The sequence below is a fragment of the Oncorhynchus keta genome, chromosome 35 (genome assembly GCF_023373465.1).
Source record: "Oncorhynchus keta strain PuntledgeMale-10-30-2019 chromosome 35, Oket_V2, whole genome shotgun sequence".
NCBI classification, from domain to species: Eukaryota; Metazoa; Chordata; class Actinopteri; order Salmoniformes; family Salmonidae; genus Oncorhynchus; species Oncorhynchus keta.
Genome location: NC_068455.1, coordinates 19761825 through 19782591, shown reverse-complemented (window position 1 = coordinate 19782591; position 20767 = coordinate 19761825). Strand labels below are relative to the sequence as shown.

Below are 20767 nucleotides of genomic sequence, written 5' to 3'. Positions count from 1 at the left end.
ACGGGTCACAGTCTAGGAAAAAAATAGATAATATAATTTTTGTTTACAGTAATCTACATAAAGTTGAAGAACAGAAAGCGTGGTATGTGGTGTGCAATGCACCACAGAACAACCTTTGTGACCTCTGTTTAACCTGGAAACAAAACCAAATACAGCCAAAGCTAGTGACCTCCTCCCTGTCTTCTGAAAGGCACTTGAAAAGCCATTGGGGGGTTCATGTTAAACTACAACATGATTTAATGTCATGTTTATAAAAGAAAGTGTTACATTTACTCTGGTAGAACATGATACGTTCCGTCTGTTCGCTGTACTAAGGTCACACAACCCCGGCACATGCAAAAGTATTTGGCAGGCCGACATAGTGCTTTCCAGGTTTGTGGAACAAATTAAATTCTGCAGCTCTGTTGCACTTTGCCTCCAAACAATCATTACAACTAGCTTTATATATTGTCTGAGCAGTAGACCATCAAATGGTGCTTTTCTTCTTGCAGGGGAGTGAGCGATCGACATGATCGAGAGTGGCAATCTGCTACCTAGATGTAAAGGCAAAGGATTCATCTATATTTGGCAGTGAAATTATCTTATTGCACTCTTAATGCTCACAAAAGCTAACATAAATTGATCTTGACAACTATGAGTACGTCATTAGTGACCCACAAGACAGTCTTTGGCTGAATGAAAGTTGTGGGAAGTGGTGCTTGGTGAATTGTCATTTGAATCTTGCATGCAATTCTAAATGCATGAATTCATATTTGAAATCTTCTTTTGAATCTATATACTCTATAAGTAACCGACATCTATCAGAGAGGGTGGGTGGGCCTTGTCTTGCTGTTTTCATGTTGGCTTAATGATGTTGTTTTTAGATCGAATCACTGATAAGTAAACGACAAAACAATGAAAAATTATTTTCTTCACCAAGTCATTTTTCATCTTCGGGGGGGAAAAACCCCTGCCGTACCTCATCTTTCAAGTCCATTCGAACTGATTTCGCATTTGTGCTGGTAAAAAAATTAATCTAGCTGTCGGCCAGTGGGGAACCCAGAGGTTCCTGTGTGATTTATTGCCAACTTAATTCAAAATGGCTTGGGATGATGAACGCCATGGAAAGTTGGGAGTTGTGTTATGGAAGAATGGAACTGTCTGCTTGGAGTTATCTGATATGAAATAAATAACACAGCGACTAAAGCAGACAGAAGTGTTTGACTGGAACGATGCGAACCAATAGACTATAACTAACCATGCATCCTTGAATAGGTCATGTGATCTACTGGATAAATAAAGGACTTATAAGCATAAACCTAAATACAGTAGGCTATAGTATGTAAAGTATATACAGTGCTCAAAAAAATACAGGGAACACTAAAATAACACATCCTAGATCTGAATGAATGAAATAATCCTATTAAATATATTTTTCTTTACATAGTTGAATGTGCTGACAACAAAATCTCACAAAAATTATCAATGGAAATCAAATTTATCAACCTATGGAGGTCTGGATTTGGAGTCACACTCAAAATTAAAGTGGAAAACCACACTACAGGATAATTCAACTTTGATGTAATGTCCTTAAAACAAGTCAAAATGACGCTCAGTAGTGTGTGTGGCCTCCACGTGCCTGTATGACCTCCCTACAACACCTGGGCATGCTCCTGAGGAGGTGGCAGACCTGGACTAAAGCATCCGCCAACTCCTGGACAGTCTGTGGTGCAACGTGGCGTTGGTGGATGGAGCGAGACATGATGTCCCAGATGTGCTCAATTGGATTCAGGTCTGGGGAACGGGCGGGCCAGTCCATAGCATCAATGCCTTCCTCTTGCAGGAACTGCTGACACACTCCAGCCGCATAAGGTCTAGCATTGTCTTGCATTAGGAGGAACCCAGGGCCAACCGCACCAGCATATGGTCTCACAAGGGGTCTGAGGATCTCATCTCGGTACCTAATGGCAGTCAGGCTACCTCTGGCGAGCACATGGAGGGCTGTGCGGCCCCCCAAAGAAATGCCACCCCACACCATGACCGACCCACCGCCAAACCGGTCATGCTGGAGGATGTTGCAGGCAGCAGAACGTTCTCCACGGCGTCTCCCGACTCTGTCACGTCTGTCACATGTGCTCAGTGTGATCCTGCTTTCATCTGTGAAGAGCACTGGGCGCCAGTGGCAAATTTGCCAATCTTGGTGTTCTCTGGCAAATGACAATCGTCCTGCACGGTGTTGGGCTGTAAGCACAACCCCCACCTGTGGACGTCGGGCCCTCATACCACCCTCATGGAGTCTGTTTCTGACCGTTTGAGCAGACACATGTACATTTGTGGCCTGCTGGAGGTCATTTTGCAGGGCTCTGGCAGTGCTCCTCCTGCTCCTCCTTGCACAAAGGCGGAGGTATCGGTCCTGCTGCTGGGTTGTTGCCCTCCTACGGCCTCCTCTACATCTGCTGATGTACTGGCCTGTCTCCTGGTAGCGCCTCCATGCTCTGGACACTACGCTGACAGACACAGCAAACCTTCTTGCCACAGCTCGCATTGATGTGCCATCCTGGATGAGCTGCACTACCTGAGCCACTTGTGTGGGTTGTAGACTCCGTCTCATGCTACCACTAGAGTGAAAGCACCGCCAGCATTCAAAAGTGACCAAAACATCAGCCAGGAAGCATAGGAACTGAAAAGTGGTCTGTGGTCACCACCTGCAGAACCACTCATTTATTGGGGGTGTCTTGCTAATTGCCTATAATTTCCACCTGTTGTCTATTCCATTTGCACAACAGCATGTGACATTTATTGTCAATCAATGTTGCTTCCTAAGTGGACAGTTTGATTTCACAGAAGTGTGATTGACTTGGAGTTACATTGTGTTGTTTAAGTGTTCCCTTTATTTTTTTGAGCAGTGCATATATGCCCAGGTATCCTATTGTGACACATCTGATAAATATGTACCTGCAGTATATTAGAGAGAGAGAGAGAGAGAGAGCGAGAGAGAGAGAGGCAGGTGAAACTTTGGTATAGATATGGAAAGCCATTTTAACATTTATTAATACTGTTTGACATCAATAACTACATTATTGATATCAAATACAGTATTAATACAATACATTTTTCCATACCCACATGCACTGTAGCATGTGGACATTACACTTGACAGCATTTGCTGATTAAATTTACCTGAATGGCAATATCTAGGCGTATTGCAGTCTCTTTCTTTGAAAAAGGCAGCAATCTGAAAGTCATTCAGCAGGCTGTCTCGTGAGACCCACTTCCAATGACTGAATCAATTGTGGTGAGCATTCCTACTGGAGTAGAGCAAAGTCACTAATGGCCACAACTGGCTGTGGGCTGGTGTGTTTGGTACAAAAGCCCTGTAACCTAGACTTAGGCCACAGTATGACAACAGGTGTCTGAGCTGACAGAGGGTCCAGGGTCATGTTCAGTTGGTCAAGGCTTAGCAAAACGTTTAGCAAAGGAAAATGAAAATCTGCACTCTAATTCGACAAGTTCTGGAAGTATCTCCTCGTTTCAAAACATTTACTTTCCTTACTTAACACGTCCCTGGTCTTGCTTTCTCGCTAACCTGCTTATGGTAGTGTTAGCAATGAATGATGGAATGCCACAGCTTTCTGTGCTTCTTGGTCGAACCCAGGCCCTTACTTGCTGCGGATTCAAATGTTTGCTTCCCACTGAACATGTCTCTGGTCTTAACTGCTGAGTTGAGGTAGTATTTCCCAATTTCAAGATGTCTCTGGTCTTAACTGCTGAGTTGAGGTAGTATTTCCCAATTTCAAGATGTCTCTGGTCTTAACTGCTGAGTTGAGGTAGTATTTCCCAATTTCAACATGTCTCTGGTCTTAACTGCTGAGTTGAGGTAGTATTTCCCAATTTCAAGATGTCTCTGGTCTTAACTGCTGAGTTGAGGTAGTATTTCCCAATTTCAAGATGTCTCTGGTCTTAACTGCTGAGTTGAGGTAGTATTTCCCAATTTCAAGATGTCTCTGGTCTTAACTGCTGAGTTGAGGTAGTATTTCCCAATTTCAAGATGTCTCTGGTCTTAACTGCTGATGTCTGAACTGCTGAGTAGTATTTCCCAATTTCAAGATGTCTCTGGTCTTAACTGCTGAGTTGAGGTAGTATTTCCCAATTTCAAGATGTCTCTGGTCTTAACTGCTGAGTTGAGGTAGTATTTCCCAATTTCAAGATGTCTCTGGTCTTAACTGCTGAGTTGAGGTAGTATTTCCCAATTTCAAGATGTCTCTGGTCTTAACTGCTGGTAGTATTTCCCAATTTCAAGATGTCTCTGGTCTTAACTGGTAGTATTTTCCCAATTTCAAGATGTCTCTGGTCTTAACTGCTGAGTTGAGGTAGTATTTCCCAATTTCAAGATGTCTCTGGTCTTAACTGCTGAGTTGAGGTAGTATTTCCCAATTTCAAGATGTCTCTGGTCTTAACTGCTGAGTTGAGGTAGTATTTCCCAATTTCAAGATGTCTCTGGTCTTAACTGCTGAGTTGAGGTAGTATTTCCCAATTTCAAGATGTCTCTGGTCTTAACTGCTGAGTTGAGGTAGTATTTCCCAATTTCAAGATGTCTCTGGTCTTAACTGCTGAGTTGAGGTAGTATTTCCCAATTTCAAGATGTCTCTGGTCTTAACTGCTGAGTTGAGGTAGTATTTCCCAATTTCAAGATGTCTCTGGTCTTAACTGCTGAGTTGAGGTAGTATTTCCCAATTTCAAGATGTCTCTGGTCTTAACTGCTGAGTTGAGGTAGTATTTCCCAATTTCAAGATGTCTCTGGTCTTAACTGCTGAGTTGAGGTAGTATTTCCCAATTTCAAGATGTCTCTGGTCTTAACTGCTGAGTTGAGGTAGTATTTCCCAATTTCAAGATGTCTCTGGTCTTAACTGCTGAGTTGAGGTAGTATTTCCCAATTTCAAGATGTCTCTGGTCTTAACTGCTGAGTTGAGGTAGTATTTCCCAATTTCAAGATGTCTCTGGTCTTAACTGCTGAGTTGAGGTAGTATTTCCCAATTTCAAGATGTCTCTGGTCTTAACTGCTGAGTTGAGGTAGTATTTCCCAATTTCAAGATGTCTCTGGTCTTAACTGCTGAGTTGAGGTAGTATTTCCCAATTTCAAGATGTCTCTGGTCTTAACTGCTGAGTTGAGGTAGTATTTCCCAATTTCAAGATGTCTCTGGTCTTAACTGCTGAGGTAGTATTTCCCAATTTCAAGATGTCTCTGGTCTTAACTGCTGAGTTGAGGTAGTATTTCCCAATTTCAAGATGTCTCTGGTCTTAACTGCTGAGTTGAGGTAGTATTTCCCAATTTCAAGATGTCTCTGGTCTTAACTGCTGAGTTGAGGTAGTATTTCCCAATTTCAAGATGTCTCTGGTCTTAACTGCTGAGATGTCTCTGAGCTGAGTTGAGTATTTCCCAATTTCAAGATGTCTCTGGTCTTAACTGCTGAGTTGAGGTAGTATTTCCCAATTTCAAGATGTCTCTGGTCTTAACTGCTGAGTTGAGGTAGTATTTCCCAATTTCAAGATGTCTCTGGTCTTAACTGCTGAGTTGAGGTAGTATTTCCCAATTTCAAGATGTCTCTGGTCTTAACTGCTGAGTTGAGGTAGTATTTCCCAATTTCAAGATGTCTCTGGTCTTAACTGCTGAGTTGAGTCTCTGTAGTATTTCCCAATTTCAAGATGTCTCTGGTCTTAACTGCTGAGTTGAGGTAGTATTTCCCAATTTCAAGATGTCTCTGGTCTTAACTGCTGAGTTGAGGTAGTATTTCCCAATTTCAAGATGTCTCTGGTCTTAACTGCTGAGTTGAGGTAGTATTTCCCAATTTCAAGATGTCTCTGGTCTTAACTGCTGAGTTGAGGTAGTATTTCCCAATTTCAAGATGTCTCTGGTCTTAACTGCTGAACTGCTGAGTTGAGGTAGTATTTCCCAATTTCAAGATGTCTCTGGTCTTAACTGCTGTTGAGGTAGTATTTCCCAATTTCAAGATGTCTCTGGTCTTAACTGCTGAGTTGAGGTAGTATTTCCCAATATTCAAGATGTCTCTGGTCTTAACTGCTGAGTTGAGGTAGTATTTCCCAATTTCAAGATGTCTCTGGTCTTAACTGCTGAGTTGAGGTAGTATTTCCCAATTTCAAGATGTCTCTGGTCTTAACTGCTGAGTTGAGGTAGTATTTCCCAATTTCAAGATGTCTCTGGTCTTAACTGCTGAGTTGAGGTAGTATTTCCCAATTTCAAGATGTCTCTGGTCTTAACTGCTGAGTAGTATTTCCCAATTTCAAGATGTCTCTGGTCTCTGCTGAGTTGAGGTAGTATTTCCCAATTTCAAGATGTCTCTGGTTTAACTGCTGAGTTGAGTATATTTCCCAATTTCAAGATGTCTCTGGTCTTAACTGCTGAGTTGAGGTAGTATTTCCCAATTTCAAGATGTCTCTGGTCTTAACTGCTGAGTTGAGGTAGTATTTCCCAATTTCAAGATGTCTCTGGTCTTAACTGCTGAGTTGAGGTAGTATTTCCCAATTTCAAGATGTCTCTGGTCTTAACTGCTGAGTTGAGGTAGTATTTCCCAATTTCAAGATGTCTCTGGTCTTAACTGCTGAGTTGAGGTATATTTCCCAATTTCAAGATGTCTCTGGTCTTAACTGCTGAGTTGAGGTAGTATTTCCCAATTTCAAGATGTCTCTGGTCTTAACTGCTGAGTTGAGGTAGTATTTCCCAATTTCAAGATGTCTCTGGTCTTAACTGCTGAGTTGAGGTAGTATTTCCCAATTTCAAGATGTCTCTGGTCTTAACTGCTGAGTTGAGGTAGTATTTCCCAATTTCAAGATGTCTCTGGTCTTAACTGCTGAGTTGAGGTAGTATTTCCCAATTTCAAGATGTCTCTGGTCTTAACTGCTGAGTTGAGGTAGTATTTCCCAATTTCAAGATGTCTCTGGTCTTAACTGCTGAGTTGAGGTAGTATTTCCCAATTTCAAGATGTCTCTGGTCTTAACTGCTGAGTTGAGGTAGTATTTCCCAATTTCAAGATGTCTCTGGTCTTAACTGCTGAGTTGAGGTAGTATTTCCCAATTTCAAGATGTCTCTGGTCTTAACTGCTGAGTTGAGGTAGTATTTCCCAATTTCAAGATGTCTCTGGTCTTAACTGCTGAGTTAGTATTTCCCAATTTCAAGATGTCTCTGGTCTTAACTGCTGAGGTAGTATTTCCCAATTTCAAGATGTCTCTGGTCTTAACTGCTGAGGTAGTATTTCCCAATTTCAAGATGTCTCTGGTCTTAACTGCTGAGGTAGTATTTCCCAATTTCAAGATGTCTCTGGTCTTAACTGCTGAGGTAGTATTTCCCAATTTCAAGATGTCTCTGGTCTTAACTGCTGAGGTAGTATTTCCCAATTTCAAGATGTCTCTGGTCTTAACTGCTGAGTTGAGGTAGTATTTCCCAATTTCAAGATGTCTCTGGTCTTAACTGCTGAGGTAGTATTTCCCAATTTCAAGATGTCTCTGGTCTTAACTGCTGAGTTGAGGTAGTATTTCCCAATTTCAAGATGTCTCTGGTCTTAACTGCTGAGTTGAGGTAGTATTTCCCAATTTCAAGATGTCTCTGGTCTTAACTGCTGAGTTGAGGTAGTATTTCCCAATTTCAAGATGTCTCTGGTCTTAACTGCTGAGTTGAGGTAGTATTTCCCAATTTCAAGATGTCTCTGGTCTTAACTGCTGAGTTGAGGTAGTATTTCCAATTTCAAGATGTCTCTGGTCTTAACTGCTGAGTTGAGGTAGTATTTCCCAATTTCAAGATGTCTCTGGTCTTAACTGCTGAGTTGAGGTAGTATTTCCCAATTTCAAGATGTCTCTGGTCTTAACTGCTGAGTTGAGGTAGTATTTCCCAATTTCAAGATGTCTCTGGTCTTAACTGCTGAGTTGAGGTAGTATTTCCCAATTTCAAGATGTCTCTGGTCTTAACTGCTGAGTTGAGGTAGTATTTCCCAATTTCAAGATGTCTCTGGTCTTAACTGCTGAGTTGAGGTAGTATTTCCCAATTTCAAGATGTCTCTGGTCTTAACTGCTGAGTTGAGGTAGTATTTCCCAATTTCAAGATGTCTCTGGTCTTAACTGCTGAGTTGAGGTAGTATTTCCCAATTTCAAGATGTCTCTGGTCTTAACTGCTGAGTTGAGGTAGTATTTCCCAATTTCAAGATGTCTCTGGTCTTAACTGCTGAGTTGAGGTAGTATTTCCCAATTTCAAGATGTCTCTGGTCTTAACTGCTGAGTTGAGGTAGTATTTCCCAATTTCAAGATGTCTCTGGTCTTAACTGCTGAGTTGAGGTAGTATTTCCCAATTTCAAGATGTCTCTGGTCTTAACTGCTGAGTTGAGGTAGTATTTCCCAATTTCAAGATGTCTCTGGTCTTAACTGCTGAGTTGAGGTAGTATTTCCCAATTTCAAGATGTCTCTGGTCTTAACTGCTGAGTTGAGTATTTCCCAATTTCAAGATAGTATTTCCCAATTTCAAGATGTCTCTGGTCTTAACTGCTGAGTTGAGGTAGTATTTCCCAATTTCAAGATGTCTCTGGTCTTAACTGCTGAGTTGAGGTAGTATTTCCCAATTTCAAGATGTCTCTGGTCTTATTCTGGTCTTAACTGCTGAGTTGAGTTGATGTCTCTGGTCTTAGTATTTTTCCCAATTTCAAGATGTCTCTGGTCTTAACTGCTGAGTTGAGGTAGTATTTCCCAATGTCTCTGGTCTTAAGATGTCTCTGGTCTTAACTGCTGAGTTGAGTATTTCCCAATTTCAAGATGTCTCTGGTCTTAACTGCTGAGTTGAGGTAGTATTTCCCAATTTCAAGATGTCTCTGGTCTTAACTGCTGAGTTGAGGTAGTATTTCCCAATTTCAAGATGTCTCTGGTCTTAACTGCTGAGTTGAGGTAGTATTTCCCAATTTCAAGATGTCTCTGGTCTTAACTGCTGAGGTAGTATTTCCCAATTTCAAGATGTCTCTGGTCTTAACTGCTGAGGTAGTATTTCCCAATTTCAAGATGTCTCTGGTCTTAACTGCTGAGGTAGTATTTCCCAATGTCAAGATGTCTCTGGTCTTAACTGCTGAGTTGAGGTAGTATTTCCCAATGTCAAGATGTCTCTGGTCTTAACTGCTGAGTTGAGGTAGTATTTCCCAATTTCAAGATGTCTCTGGTCTTAACTGCTGAGGTAATATTTCCTAATTTCAAGATGTCTCTGGTCTTAACTGCTGAGGTAGTATTTCCCAATTTCAAGATGTCTCTGGTCTTAACTGCTGAGTTGAGGTAGTATTTCCCAATTTCAAGATGTCTCTGGTCTTAACTGCTGAGTTGAGGTAGTATTTCCCAATTTCAAGATGTCTCTGGTCTTAACTGCTGAGTTGAGGTAGTATTTCCCAATTTCAAGATGTCTCTGGTCTTAACTGCTGAGTTGAGGTAGTATTTCCCAATTTCAAGATGTCTCTGGTCTTAACTGCTGAGTTGAGGTAGTATTTCCCAATTTCAAGATGTCTCTGGTCTTAACTGCTGAGTTGAGGTAGTATTTCCCAATTTCAAGATGTCTCTGGTCTTAACTGCTGAGTTGAGGTAGTATTTCCCAATTTCAAGATGTCTCTGGTCTTAACTGCTGAGGTAGTATTTCCCAATTTCAAGATGTCTCTGGTCTAAACTGCTGAGTTGAGGTAGTATTTCCCAATGTCAAGATGTCTCTGGTCTTAACTGCTGAGTTGAGGTAGTATTTCCCAATTTCAAGATGTCTCTGGTCTTAACTGCTGAGGTAGTATTTCCCAATTTCAAGATGTCTCTGGTCTTAACTGCTGAGGTAGTATTTCCCAATTTCAAGATGTCTCTGGTCTTAACTGCTGAGGTAGTATTTCCCAATTTCAAGATGTCTCTGGTCTTAACTGCTGAGTTGAGGTAGTATTTCCCATACACGTATATCAAAAGGTTTCTAAATGTTTTATCCCTACTGAACACAACCCCAGTCCTAACTCCTGTCTCTTCTCCTGTCCCCACCAGGTTGCAGGCTCTGAGGAAGGAGAAGTCCCGGGATGCGGCTCGCTCGCGGCGGGGGAAGGAGAACTTTGAGTTCTACGAGCTGGCTAAGATGCTGCCTCTGCCCGGCGCCATCACCAGCCAGCTGGACAAGGCTTCCATCATCCGCCTTACCATCAGCTACCTTAAGATGAGGGACTTTGCCAATCAGGGGGACCCACCATGGAACCTGCGCATGGAAGGCCCACCACCCAACACCTCCGTCAAAGGTCAGCTCCATTCACCACCATGGTCCAGCTACCCACAATTTAGTTCAGATGTAGGATATAATAATAATAATAATAAGGATCTTCATTTAATCACCCGGTTGCAGGAGAACTTTCCTTCAACACATGAAATGTAAAACGTGTAGTGTATTTTGAGGTTTTAAAAACAAATCTGAAGTTTGTTATCTTCACTTTGAAATTTCAGACTTGATTTTCCCTTACGAAAATATATCAACCTCTACAAAAATGTCCATGAATTATAATCCACATAATCATTCACATGTCCTTTTGCTGTAGGATTATTTAACCGCTGTAGCAAACTGTCTCAAATTAAGATTCTATATCTGTAGTTCAGTACCAAATGTTCATATCAATGGTTCACTCACTTTACCAGCTAAACATTGATGATATCTCTCTTTGTCTGAGCTTTAACATACTGTGATATTAAGGTAATACTGTAAATTCTAATATTATAAAACGTCAACTCCTGTAGACCATGACGGGATTAAAGGGATTCTGTGAGATTCTGGTATTTAAGAAATCTTTCTACTTACCCAGGGTCAGATGAACTCATAGATTTTTATGACTCTGCGTAGCATATACTACAGTACCTGTAGACTCCCAGTCATTGGGCTAACGCTATTTAGCATTGGCTCGTGAAACTACCTCCTTCATGCTGGACACAGAGACATACAAATTGTATCCACAAGTTAATTTGACTATTGGTAAATAGAGATATTCCTTGAATGTTTTACTGGACACAAGCCTACACGGAGGGGAAATTAGGAACTCTGGCACCTGTGGTCTGGTCACACATATTGAAAATGTAAACATTTAACTTTGATACAGTTTGAGCCTATTAGTACATGCAGAAATTCTGAGTATATTCAAATGTAACAAATTTGCCTTTGAAATGTAGTCTTTGTGCAGTGCACTTAAAGAATATACAGATCTGTATATTTTAATAGGGTATGATGGAGTAGGAATGACCGTAAAGATTAAAGTCAATTGCAGAAATGTTCAGTCAATGCGAGATGTTTGCTCTGCCGAGGCACACACACACACACACACACACACACACACACACACACACACACACACACACACACACACACACACACACACACACACACACACACACACACACACACACACACACACACACACACACACACACACACACACACACACACACACACACACACACACACACACACACACACACACACACCAGATGGCATCATTGTTGTCTGGCTTTGAAGAGACACATGCATTTTAATTAGAAAATATATACTGCTGAATGAATTGAATTGGAAAAGGCTGCTTGATTTCCTCCTGATACAACTAAGACCTATAGCCTACACTTTACATTCAATCAAAGATGAGTACACAATGCTGCTGGGGGGGCATTGAACCAGAAACATTTTACATTTGGATATTTGAATGAATGACTCCACCTCTGCTGCATGTCTTGTCTTTCTATTGGCAGACAGATAGTGGCAGTCTGAATTGAATCACTAACTCACCACATTTTATTTTCACTTCATTCTGAACAGAGTGGCGTATTGATCCCATCCTTTTTGTTGCTGTGCATCGCCGGTAGCTAATGAAGATGGCTTACCATCTTCCTCTGCCCATGAATCAGTGTTATTTCTGAATAGGCTACGTTAGATGAGCCTGACACGGAGCTTCCACAGCTCCCAGCCTGCCAGACACAGCAGGCTATAGAGGCTGTAGGTAGGATATGGATACTGGAAGAGGATGTGGAGGGGGGTCATACGTTTTGATTGTTTTACAGATGTCGCACACACACACACACACACACACACACACACACACACACACACACACACACACACACACACACACACACACACACACACACACACACACACACACACACACACACACACACACACACACACACACACACACACACACACACACACACACACACACACACACACACACACACACACACACACACACACACACACACACACGGGAGCCAGGCTTAGCAATACACTGCATGGTAATGCAGGAGGAGGGAGAAAGGTATGCTGTGTTATTGTACAGTATCAGATGAGGGAGAGGCCAGGCCCTTTTCTTTTCAGAGTTGTTTATGCTACACAGATGAAGGCCAGCCTCATACAGCAGCAGAGTTACACTGTTTCTGATTCATGGCCGGCCCAGTTCATTTAGCAGACACAGTCTCTCAATCAATTTGCCTTGTGCCTTAACATACAGATCCGGCATTTGGATGGCGCTGATGTCTGTCTGAGTTGCCAAACGTAGTTAAAACCAGCCTCTATTCCATGGAATACAAAACCAAGGTGACAAAGTTGAGTATAGATTGCTCGGATATGTAATAAAAATGATAGGCGATAGTACTGGCATCAAAGCTAAAGGAATTTGACCTCCACTTCTCTCTCTCCAAATGCTGTTGATGTATTATCATAAGTTTAGTCTCTCCTCTCTCGCTGCTCTTCTTTCCTTCCTCGTTGCCTTCTATTGACCTTTACCGTAATTGACCCATCAACAATTTTTTTCCCCGAGCGTTTTAACCCAAAATTTGCTAGTCTCTGTCAGAGGCAGTTCACATCTGTTGAAGGACACTGCACAAACAAGCGTGACCTTTCTCTTGTTTGAAGGCTGGCGACGCCTCCTCATCCCCTCCAACCCCTCCGCCACCTGGGCATATTATTATTCATGCATGCGGAGCAGAGAGGAGAGGAGCGGAGCAGAGAGGAGAAACGCAGAGAGGTGAGGAGAGGAGCAGAGAGGTGAGGAGAGGAGCAGAGAGGAGAGGAGTGGAGCAGAGAGGAGAGGAGTGGAGCAGAGAGGAGAAACACAGAGAGGTGAGGAGAGGAGCAGAGAGGAGAGGAGTGGAGCATAGAGGAGAAACACAGAGAGGTGAGGAGAGGAGCAGAGAGGAGAAGAGCAGAGAAGAGAGGAGAGGAGCGGAGCAGAGAGGAGAAACGCAGAGAGGTGAGGAGAGGAGCAGAGAGGTGAGGAGAGGAGCAGAGAGGAGAGGAGAGGAGCAGAGAGGAGAAACACAGAGAGGTGAGGAGAGGAGCAGAGAGGAGAGGGGAGGAGCAGAGAGGAGAAACGCAGAGAGGTGAGGAGAGGAGCAGAAAGGTGAGGAGAGGAGCAGAGAGGAGAAACACAGAGAGGTGAGGAGAGGAGCAGAGAGGAGAAACACAGAGAGGTGAGGAGAGGAGCAGAGAGGTGAGGAGAGGAGCAGAGAGGAGAAACGCAGAGAGGTGAGGAGCAGAGAGGTGAGGGGAGGAGCAGAGAGGAGAAACGCAGAGAGGTGAGGAGAGGAGCAGAGAGGTGAGGAGTGGAGCAGAGAGGAGAAACACAGAGAGGTGAGGAGAGGAGCAGAGAGGTGAGGAGAGGAGCAGAGAGGAGAAACGCAGAGAGGTGAGGAGCAGAGAGGTGAGGGGAGGAGCAGAGAGGAGAAACGCAGAGAGGTGAGGAGAGGAGCAGAGAGGTGAGGAGTGGAGCAGAGAGGAGAAACACAGAGAGGTGAGGAGAGGAGCAGAGAGGAGAAACGCACAGAGATGAGGAGAGGAGCAGAGAGGTGAGGAGAGGAGCAGAGAGGAGAGGAGTGGAGCAGAGAGGAGAAACGCAGAGAGGTGAAGAGAGGAGCAGAGAGGAGAGGAGAGGAGTGGAGCAGAGAGGAGAAGAGCAGAGAGGAGAAGAGCAGAGCAGAGAGGAGAGGAGAGGAGAGGAGAGGAGAGGAGAGGAGAGGAGAGGAGAGGAGAGGAGAGGAGAGGAGAGGAGAGGAGTGGAGACGAGAGGAGAGGAGTGGAGAAGAGAGGAGAAGAACAGAGAGGAGAAGAGCAGAGCAGAGAGGAGAGGAGCAGAGAGTTGAGGAGCAGAGAGGAGAGGAGTGGAGCAGAGAGGAGAGGAGTGGAGCAGAGAGGAGAAGAGCAGAGCAGAGAGGAGAGGAGCAGAGAGGAGAGGAGTGGAGCAGAGAGGAGAAGAGCAGAGCAGAGAGGAGGGGAGCAGAGAGGAGTGGAGCAGAGAGGAGAAGAGCAGAGAAGAGAGGAGAGGAGTGGAGCAGAGAGTAGAAAAGCAGAGAGGTGAGGAGCAGAGAGGAGAGGAGTGGAGCAGAGAGTAGAAAAGCAGAGAGGAGAGGAGTGGAGCAGAGAGTAGAAAAGCAGAGAGGTGAGGAGAGGAGCAGAGAGGTGAGGAGAGGAGCAGAGAGGAGAGGAGTGGTGCAGAGAGGAGAAAAGCAGAGAGGTGAGGAGAGGAGCAGAGAGGTGAGGAGAGTAGAGAAGCAGAGAGGAGAGGAGTGGTGCAGAGAGGAGAAAAGCAGAGAGGTGAGGAGAGGAGCAGAGAGGTGAGGAGAGTAGAGAAGCAGAGAGGAGAGGAGTGGAGCAGAGAGGAGAATATTAGAGCAGAGAGGCAGAAAGGAGAGGAGGAGAGGAGAGGAGCAGGGGGAGATGAACAGAGAGGAGCAGAGAGGTGAGGAGAGGAGCAGAGAGGAGAGGAGGGGAGCGGAGAGGAGTGGAGCAGAGAGGAGGTGAGGAGAGGAGAGAAGCAGAGAGGAGAGGAGTGGAGCAGAGAGTAGAAAAGCAGAGAGGTGAGGAGAGGAGCAGAGAGGTGAGGAGAGGAGTGGAGCAGAGAGGTGAGGAGTGGAGCAGAGAGGAGAAGATTAGAGCAGAGAGGCAGAAAGGAGAGGAGAGGAGGAGAGGAGCAGGGAGGAGAAGAGCAGAGCAGAGAGGAGGGGAGCAGAGAGGAGTGGAGCAGAGAGGAGAAGAGCAGAGAAGAGAGGAGAGGAGTGGAGCAGAGAGTAGAAAAGCAGAGAGGTGAGGAGAGGAGCAGAGAGGAGAGGAGTGGAGCAGAGAGTAGAAAAGCAGAGAGGAGAGGAGTGGAGCAGAGAGTAGAAAAGCAGAGAGGTGAGGAGAGGAGCAGAGAGGTGAGGAGAGGAGCAGAGAGGAGAGGAGTGGTGCAGAGAGGAGAAAAGCAGAGGTGAGGAGAGGAGCAGAGAGGTGAGGAGAGTAGAGAAGCAGAGAGGAGAGGAGTGGTGCAGAGAGGAGAAAAGCAGAGAGGTGAGGAGAGGAGCAGAGAGGTGAGGAGCGGAGTGGAGTAGAGAGGTGAGGAGTGGAGCAGAGAGGAGAAGATTAGAGCAGAGAGGCAGAAAGGAGAGGAGAGGAGGAGAGGAGCAGGGAGGAGATGAACAGAGAGGAGTGGAGCAGAGAGGTGAGGAGAGGAGCAGAGAAGAGAGGAGGGGAGCAGAGAGGAGAAGTGCAGAGCAGAGAGGAGTGGAGCAGAGAGGAGAGGAGTGGAGCAGAGAGGACAGGAGGGGAGCAGAGAGGAGAGGAGTGGAGCAGAGAGGACAAGAGGGGAGCAGAGAGGAGAGGAGGGGAGCAGAGAGGAGTTGAGCAGAGAGGAGAAGAGCAGAGAGGAGCGGAGCAGAGAGGAGTGGAGCAGAGAGTAGAAAAGCAGAGAGGAGAGGAGCAGAGAGTAGAAAAGCAGAGAGGTGAGGAGAGGAGCAGAGAGGAGAAGAGCAGAGCAGAGAGTAGAAAAGCAGAGAGGTGAGGAGAGGAGCAGAGAGTAGAAAAGCAGAGAGGTGAGGAGAGGAGCAGAGAGGAGAAGAGCAGAGACGTAAGGAGAGGAGCAGAGAGGAGAGGAACAGATAAGAGCAGAGAGGAGCAGAGTAGAGCAGAACAGAGAGGAGTCAGTAAAATGCCAGACGCAAGAATTGGGTGGCTCCAAAAAAGAGACCTCCTTCCAACATTCCACAATTCATGTTTTACTATGCATACAGTACATTTAATGTTTACCTGTTTATTCTTTGAATTTTAGCATTTTTGTAGGACATAATTTACTATTGGAATACAAAAGGTGAGAATTTCTTCACTGAAAGATGGCAGAATTAATTTCAATTCATGCAACTGACTCATTTAACTCCCTTGAATACAGTGTTGTTTGGCAGCCTTGCGTGAGATTAGGGGTCAAGCATCATCTTCATAGACCAACCAGAGAGGCTCTCTAGTCTATGTGTCATACTGTTTGATGTCCCCTGAATGGGCTCAGCACATTACGTTCCAAATGGCACCTTATGTAGTGCACTATTTTGACCCGGCCCTCTGGTTAAAAGTAGTGCACTACATAGGGAATAAGGTGACATTTGGGACTCAAAGCCTTAGTTGTGTTAATTATAGAGAGAAGAGACACAGCAGTGGCATTTCTGTACTTATGATCCATCCAGCCCTTTCAGATATGATGTTTCTTTTGTTTCCTCAGTTATGACCAACCATTACAACATATTTCACATAGTGGCAATATGTTTACCACTTTGATGTTTTACAACAGACAAGGCTTATACCAGGAAATGCAAGAAAAACAAATGGATATGACGTTTCTACTGTTAAGGGGTTTTATACGGAAACATTCAGTTCATACATACTCAACTCATTTGCTTGAGAAATGATGTGCATTCTTTTTGGTATGAATACAAAATGGATCACTGTGCACTTCTCGTAAGGGTTGTACCTGTCACTTGGTCTTTTCTTATTTACCTCAGCTGTAAAGCAACTATTAAAAGAATGGAATCAGTGCCAGAAGCCCATGTACTTGCTCCACGGTACATCGTTTTGTCAGTGACTTTTCACATTGACCTTGAGGTGTCTGCATGCTACCCTCCCTCACGGCACCATTGATATCTTACCAGCCTTTTCCCAGCAAATAATGCACTGCTTCCCATTGCCACTGCTTGGGGGATATTACCAATGTGCCACCCACCTGACCAAGGGGGTAATGTATTATTAAATACTATATCAAATGGTGTTTAACACGTTATCTGGTTGAAGCCTTTGACCGCCTGGCAGAGCGATCGAGCTGTAATCCCTAAGTGGCCCAGTCCATCCATGTGAAGTCGTTTTGAGTAAGAAGGTTGGTGCTGAAAAGGGCATTGATTAAAGTGCACTTTCCCTCTTGCCCACTGTGCCACACGCACTGTGGCTGGTAATGAGGGGATTAATATGTGCACCGCAAATGGCACCCTGTTCCCTATATAGTGCACTACTTTTGACCAGAGTCCTATGGCCACTAATTCAAAATAGTGCACTATAAAGGGAATAGGGTGCCATTTGGGACTTAGTCATGGTGTTATTTCATCACAATGGACACTCAGGACACAGAGAATAAATGTGATGTTTATGCACCTTTTGGAAAAATGGCAGCTCTTTACTAACACAAGCTTAGTGTATTATAGTAGAGGTACTGCATTGGCTAAACAGCTTCCTACATTTCCCCCACTTAATAAATGGATAGTAATTTGCCCAGCTGTGAGTGTGAGATGTTCTATTCCCCAGTCACAGTGTAAGAAAAATTGAATGACAGTGAGAAAAACAGCAGTAATTATAAAAGTAATTACTGAATGCTGATGATGCCCATAGGCTTTGCATAACTACATTTAGAAGAGGAAATTGCTTTTGGCTACATTGGAAGGCTGGTGGGCATGTTTGTGTTATTTTCTTTATTTATTTTAGTATGCACAACCAAATAAAGTCATTGCCATGGAAACAATTACTTATACACTTTTTTTGTGGGCACAAACAGCTCCAGGAAGCGTTGTTGTTGAACAATGTGGTTTAATGGAAATGAGTGTAGTCACTTCGTTTATATTCCAGAACGGATTACAATGAAATGGAACATGAGGAGAAGACAAAACACTGTGGCTGAATATGAGTCATTTTCTAAATAAAACATCACTTTTTACATGATTATTTTACTGGGACATGAAATCACTAAGATGTTTGGATGTTTTCTCTTAATGAAGAGTCTCTGTTTGCTTCTGTGAACTATTTCATTCATCAATGGAGACGACAACGCAGAGGTTGCCAGTAGCTTACTAGCAGTATGAGACTGCCCTTGTGTGTGCGTGTATGGCTGCCTGCCTGTCTGTCTGTCTGTCTGTCTGTCTGTCTGTCTGTCTGTCTGCCTGCCTGCCTGTCTGCAGATGTACAGTTGAAGTGGGAAGTTTACATACACCTTAGCCCAATACATTTAAACTCAGTTTTTCACAATTCCTGACATTTAAGCCTAGTAAACGTTCTCTGTCTTAGGTCAGTTAGGATCACCACTTTATTTTAAGAATGTGAAATTTCAGAATAATAGTAGAGAGAATGATTTATTTCAGATTTGATTTCTTTCATTACGTTCCCAGTGGGTCAGAGGTTTACATACACTCAATTAGTATTTGGTAGCATTGCTTTTAAATTGTTTCACTTGGGTCAAATGTTTAGGGTAGCCTTCCACAAGCTTCCCACAGTAAGTTGGGTGCATTTTGGCCCATTCTTCCTGACAGAGCTGGTGTAACTGAGTCAGGTTTGTAGGCCTCCTTGCTCGCACACGCTTTTTCAGTTCTGCCCACACATTTTCTGTATGATCGAGGTCAGGGCTTTGTGATGGCCACTCGAATACCTGACTTTGTTGTCCTTAAGCCATTTTGCCACAACTTTGGAAGTATGCTTGGGGTCATTGTCCATTTGGAAGACCCATTTGCGACCAAGCCTTAACTTCCTGACTGATGTCTTGAGATGTGGCTTCAATATATCCACATAATTTTCCTACCTCGTGATGCCTTCTATTTTGTGAAGTGCAGTAGTCCCTCCTGCAGCAAAGTACCCCCACAACATGATGCTGCCACCCCCGCGCTTCACGGTTGGGATGGTGTTCTTGGGCTTGCAAGCCTTCCCCTTTTTCCTCCAAACATAATGATGGACAAACAGTTATATTTTTGTTTCATCAGACTAGAGGACATTTCTCCAAAAAGTACGATCTTGTCCCCATGTGCAGTTGCAAACCCTAGTCTGGCATTTTATGGCGGTTTTGGAGCAGTTGCTTCTTCCTTGCTGAGTAGCCTTTCAGGTTATGTCGATATAGGACTCGTTTTAATGTGGATATAGATACTTTTGCACCTGTTTCCTGCAGCATCTTCACAAGGTCCTTTGCTGTTGTTCTGGGATTGATTTGCACTTTTCGCACCAAAGTACATTAATCTCTAGGAGACAGAACACGTCCTAACCGACTTGCCAAAACAATAGTTTGTTAACAAGAAATGTGTGTAGTGGTTGAAACGAGTTTTAATGACTACAACCTAAGTGTATGTAAACTTCTGACTTCAACTGTATATATGTGTGTGTGTGTGTAACACGTGTGTGTAATGTGTGTATTTATAATATGCCTATTTGTACATTTTTTGTGACTTATTTTACACAATGTGATTACTGTATATATTTTTTTTTTTATTTAAAAAAATTGGACACCCTTGTAAAATAATCAAGCCTTGAATGTATTTATTTTTATTCCAATGCATAGCCTACTGTAGCTGCATTATTTGCTCATGTAGCCAGGCACTACACCTTGCGTCGATGGACTCAGTAATTTGCTCTTCTGCAAATGGTACATTAATGGAGAAATAAATCAGAGGGACAGTTGGAATGAATATGGAAAGGCTTTCTTCTAGTGTTGTGACTGGCCGTTTAGTCAGCTGCAGCTAATACCCACACAAAGTAGTACACATCACTGTGGGTTTACACTATAGAGGCCAGAGAAGAGCACTGCCTTCAGATGGCCTTCTCACATCGCCCTGCCATGAAGGTCTCAACTCTCTACTGTAGCCAAGTAGCCTTCTGATCTCACTATCTGTGTAGCGAAACAGAATGGAAGCTGGTGAGAGCCGGATGGTTCGGACAAGGCTTGTAGCCAAGGTCCTTTTCCCAAGGACAATAAAAGTCGTGAAAAATTGTCTATTAGACTTTGACAGTACATTAAAAACACTTGAAAAGAGCTTGTTGAACAAAGAAAGTATCCAATCAAATGTAATTGGCTTGACTAAGGCAGCAGTAATACCTTTAACCTTTAAACCAAGTTGTTTTGATAGCTTTTCAACCCTTGGCATGAATCAAAATGTCCAAAATGATTCTGTGATATAGTTTATTTTAAAACATTACAGTGCCAATTTCTCCCTGGTCCAGTCAGTCCGTCACTCCACCTTTAATGGATATCAACTAAATCATGTTGGCTGCTCTCTCTCACCACCGTTACTATTGATTTATCCCTCTGATAAAGATCAACTCCAGCATTGACTGATGCACCACTGCATTAATGGATGGGTGAAAAGAGAGAAGGAGATAGGGGGCGGCAGAGAAAGAGGGGTGGGGACACAACAGAGAGGGAGTAGAGAAATATGTACAGTATGTATATGCAGTGAGGCAAAAAAGTATTTAGTCAGCCACCAATTGTGAAAGTTCTCCCACTTAAAAAGATGAGAGGCCTGTAATTTTCATCATAGGTACACTTCAACTATGACAGACAAAATTAGAAAAAAATCCAGAAAATCACATTGTAGGATTTTGAATGAATTTATTTGCAAATGATGGTGGAAAATAAGTATTTGGTCACCTACAAACAAGCAAGATTTCTGGCTCTCACAGACCTGTAACTTCTTCTTTAAGAGGCTCCTCTGTCCTCCACTTGTT

The 20767-nt window shown here is 43.6% G+C and overlaps 1 protein-coding gene across 4 annotated transcripts in view; it reads left to right on the top strand.

Annotated features, from left to right (window-relative positions):
* The window catches only part of LOC118369059 (neuronal PAS domain-containing protein 3-like), a 536261-nt gene that overhangs the window by 160086 nt on the left and 355408 nt on the right, over window positions 1–20767 (top strand). For all 4 annotated transcript variants that reach the window (XM_052496674.1, XM_052496672.1, XM_052496675.1 and 1 more), the window contains one exon: window positions 10027–10271. In XM_052496674.1, the coding sequence (XP_052352634.1) occupies window positions 10027–10271 (245 nt within the window). The remainder of the gene's footprint in view (window positions 1–10026; window positions 10272–20767) is intronic.